Raw genomic sequence first — 4120 nt, forward strand, 5'->3', positions numbered from 1 at the left:
TATATTTTCTATTTCATTATTTAGCTAATCAATTAGCTAAATATTATACTTATTCCATAATTCCTAAAACATTCCTTCTAAAATAATGATAAATAGCTAATTAATGGGTTAATTAGCTAATTATTCCCTTAATTAGCATTTAGACCTTTCACTTTACCCTAACTCCCACAAAAGGGCCGGCTATTCCCATTTCAAAACCTCATCTATCACCTTTTCTACCATTTTCACCATTTCCTTTTATGTTTAAGTAGCCAATAAATTCCATAACCACAAAAGCATTTCCTTTTATGTTTAATTAGCCAATTAATTGGCTAATTAAACCAAAATAAAACCTAAACCAACCTAGCCCTATAAATAGGCTCATATTTTTACCAAATATTCATTCCAACACTTTGGCAAAAATCCCAAAATTCTCTAAACATTCTTTCTCTCTAAATTCTAACTTTGACATCGGAGGTTCTTCGGCCAAAGCCCCCCCCATTCATCGTGGGCGCGTAAGGCTCTTGGCCTTAACCTAAGGTGTTAATTGTTTTGTAGGTGCAAAATTGTCCAATATCAAGAGGAAGAAATTTGCATCCATAGTTGTCACATGTCAAATTGGATATATAATAGATTGTCCACATCACATGCCCCAAGAACTAGTACTGGCTGCTTAGGAAATTAGGAGGAACGTCGAAGTCATCCGCAAGAAAAACAAGCGTCCCTTCCTGTACTGATTGAATTTTAAACATTTCTTGCGATTCCATAGTTCTGTTAATGTATATTTCATTGTAGACTTTTATCAAATGGAGAAATTTTGTGTGCACTTTGAAACATTTGTCATGTAATATATTTTTCACAGGTCTTATAATATGAGCTGAGAAATAAACACACGTTATAACCAACGATATTTTGTATGCAGCTTACTGCTCCTCAAAATGAAGCAAGAGAAAATGGTACGGTCCATCCAAATTTATCCTAATAAAGTGAAAAAGAACATTAATTATTAAGGAAAAAGTGCTTATATATTTATATTCTATTCTTCTATTCTATTCTATTAAGAGAACTCTCCGCGTCAACTTTTTGCCCCTTTTTTTTTCTTATTTTGCTCTCATTTTTTATACACAATATTGACATGAGAAGGGCAAAACAATAATTTTGTATCTTTGGAGAAAATGACAATCATATCCCTATTTTATCCTTTTTTTTAAATGACAATCATATTCCTATTTTACCCTTACTTTTTATACACAATATTTACATAAATAAGACAAAACATTAATTATTTTTTATTATTAAGAAAACTCTCTTTGTCAACCTTTTGAAAAAATGACAATCATATTCCTATTTTTTCTATTTTATCCTCACTTTTGATATACATCATTTACATAAGGATGACAAAATAGCAATTATGTACCTTTTGAGAAAATAACAATCATATGCCTATTTTACCTTATATTAAGAAAAAAATATGCCCTTATTAAGAGAAACTGTCTCATACTTTTTTTTTAATTTTAAAAACTAATCACACTCCTTAATCAAAAATAAAAAATAAAATGACATTTGTTCACACACGGTGTGTGCTCATCTTCTAGTATTCAGGAAAGGAACTGAAGATGCAAAATAAGGCAGTACAATTCCATAAAAAAAAAAATTAAATAAATAAGGTAGTACAAATTTAAGTTCAATGAAAGGCAATTTTAGCACTAGAAGACGCCCAAGAAAATCCCATCATCTGTGACCTAATCTTTTGTCGCTGGAGAGAATATCTAGCTTTGCAGTGTCCAGTGCACAGAATCATTTCTTCCAAGGCCTTTCCATGCTTCAGCAAGAACTTGGCTAGACTAACTTCATTCTCGTACTCTAAAAACCCATGAATCTTTACCACCTTAAGGTTTTGTAGGAAGGGCTTCAAGATTTGGGTTTGAGATTCCCAGTACTTTTCTTCCTCCGAGTTGGACATTTCCCACATATCCTTATTCCATTGCTAGATATGCATACAAATGAGAAACCAAATTAAACTAATTAAGAACATAATAGAAAAACATAAACGAAATAATCTGATTTGTAATACTTACTCTCCTTACAGTCTTGTAATCATTTATAATGTTGAGAATCAGAGTGTGGAGCATGGGAGAACTCTTGAATATGCAAGCCAATCCTGGGACATTATTCTTGTTGAAACACGTATGCAACTCCAAAGATTTGAGATTGTGAAATGGATTTAGATAAACTGCAAAATAATTACTGTTTGATAGAATCTGCAAACAACAAAAGACTAACCATATAAGTAATGCCCCGCACTGAAAATGCCACCTAGACTGATGACCATATAAAGTTAGCAATGTCACACGCATTTACAAGATAATATTCTCTTGTCAAATGATATTATCAAGTTATGAATCTTACACCACACATTTAGAAAAAGCTAACATGATTAACGGTTAGATATTTAAAGCTTTCTTGCCACTTTCGTTGTTGGACTATCAATCTGAACTTTAATGGTCTTGTCAACAGAATGTTGGAATATCTAGCAAAAGAATGTTACTTAAAATTAAAGTACCTCAATGCATTGGCTTTCAAGTGTCAAGCAATGGGCATGAGAGAGTCCCATAAAAAGATTGGACACACTATGAAGCTTTGCCACACTAATATCTTCCCGGACACGAAAGAAACCAACGTAAGCCTCTTGCAGATAACTCAAATTCTCTATAGAACAACTATCAGTAATAGCATTATGTTTCCAAAGCATAATTCTAAGTCTCGGTGCATTAATCTTCACCCAACTCTTAACAACATAAACATCAAAACAACTCCCAATTTTCAACCTCTCCAATTTCCCACCCGAAACATCCAACCCTTGAAGCTGAAAACAATTTTCCAAGGTCAAATCCTCAATCGCCCGGCACCCAACCAGAAGGTGTTTCAACCCGAAACAGGCATCCAGGCTCAGTTTCTTGAGCATAGGGAAAGAAGAGTCGGTGAACATATCCGAGAGAGAAGGCTGGTTGTTTAAAATAATGCGCGAAAGCGACAGTGATTGGAGGGATTTAAATCCACTGGTCATCACAGATGAAGGGGGCAATCTGAAACCAGGGTCAAGAGATTTCATTTTGAAAACTCGTAAAGACTCACTGGCAATCACACATCGAGGGAAGTTGAAGTAATCCTCGGTGGCTACATCCACGTCCAGCTCCTGCACATTGCGCCGGATGGCGAGGCGGATCAGGCCATTAAGGCGAGAGAAACTCAACCGAGAACGAAATCTGAGGATCCGAATACCAGAGTGCTTGTCGCGGAGGGTTAGGACTTGCCTTATGAAGTCGGCTTCTTTAGAATTTTGAGAGTTTGGCTTTGATAATGAATGCGATCTTCCGGTGGTGGTGGAGGATATTATGATATTCGGGTTTAAAGTGGTGAAGTCTAGGTCAGGGAATGAGGACCAGATATCACGCCACCGTTTTGATAAGACGCTGGTTTGGGCGACGGTTTTGATGGGTAGGAGGAAGAGGATGTGGTGGAGAACCGCGTCCGGGAGGTCACTTATTCGGTCAATGCTTCTGCATCTGCTGCTCTTGTCATCGTCGATTTGATCGTTTTGGTTGTAGAAAATAAGAAGCTTTCTTTTCTTGGCAGCAGATCTTGTTTCCATTGTGATCCGGCCAATGCTTGTGCTTCTGCTACTATTGTCGTCACCAATTTGATCGTTTTGGTTGTGCAAGATCAGAAGCTCTCTTTTCTTGGCTGCCGATCTTGTTTCCATTGTGAGGTTGATTTTTAGGGTTTCATCTGGTTTTTACTGGTTTGTTGAAAGAATGTACGTGTTACGTACTTTAGGGTTTGAATGGTTCAAAGATTCAGTGAGGTGAGGACGGGAACAGCGTTTGAGTTTGTTTCGAACTATCCCTACTTGTATAAAAGAGTTTAAGTACAATTTTACTGTCTCTTAGTTTGCCTAGGTTTTTAAATATTGCCATGAAGTTTTAATTTTTTTCATATTGCACTTTAAAGTGTTAAATTTGTATGAATTTGTTTTTGTGTTTTCGGTCAGATTGATTGTGTAATAATTTATTATATATGTAACATGATGAGCTTCAAACTCTTATATATATATGGTCTAACATGTAAGTCATATTTGCAC

General features: G+C 35.6%; 1 protein-coding gene across 1 annotated transcript; it reads right to left on the reverse strand.

The window, feature by feature from the left end:
* Nucleotides 1-1651: 1651 nt before the first annotated feature.
* Nucleotides 1652-3844, reverse strand: LOC103429167 (putative F-box/FBD/LRR-repeat protein At4g03220). The gene is made up of 3 exons (XM_008367310.3): nucleotides 2543-3844; nucleotides 2058-2240; nucleotides 1652-1966 (listed from the first exon to the last, which is right to left on the reverse strand). The coding sequence occupies exons 1-3, from the start codon at nucleotides 3740-3742 to the stop codon at nucleotides 1664-1666; spliced, it is 1686 nt and encodes a 561-aa protein (XP_008365532.2). The 5' UTR covers nucleotides 3743-3844; the 3' UTR covers nucleotides 1652-1663.
* Nucleotides 3845-4120: the final 276 nt, after the last annotated feature.

The sequence above is a fragment of the Malus domestica genome, chromosome 09, assembly GCF_042453785.1.
Source record: "Malus domestica chromosome 09, GDT2T_hap1".
Lineage (NCBI taxonomy): Eukaryota > Viridiplantae > Streptophyta > Magnoliopsida > Rosales > Rosaceae > Malus > Malus domestica.

What these genes read in the sequence shown, in the direction of transcription:
- LOC103429167 (XM_008367310.3), bottom strand. Translation starts at nt 3,742, where the DNA reads ATGGAAACAAGATCGGCAGCCAAGAAAAGAGAGCTTCTGATCTTGCAC. An exon ending in TTGAAAGCCAATGCATTGAG is followed by an intron (nt 2,241 to 2,542) that starts GTACTTTAATTT and finishes TGTTGTTTGCAG; the next exon opens with ATTCTATCAAACAGTAATTA. An exon ending in ATTACAAGACTGTAAGGAGA is followed by an intron (nt 1,967 to 2,057) that starts GTAAGTATTACA and finishes ATGCATATCTAG; the next exon opens with CAATGGAATAAGGATATGTG.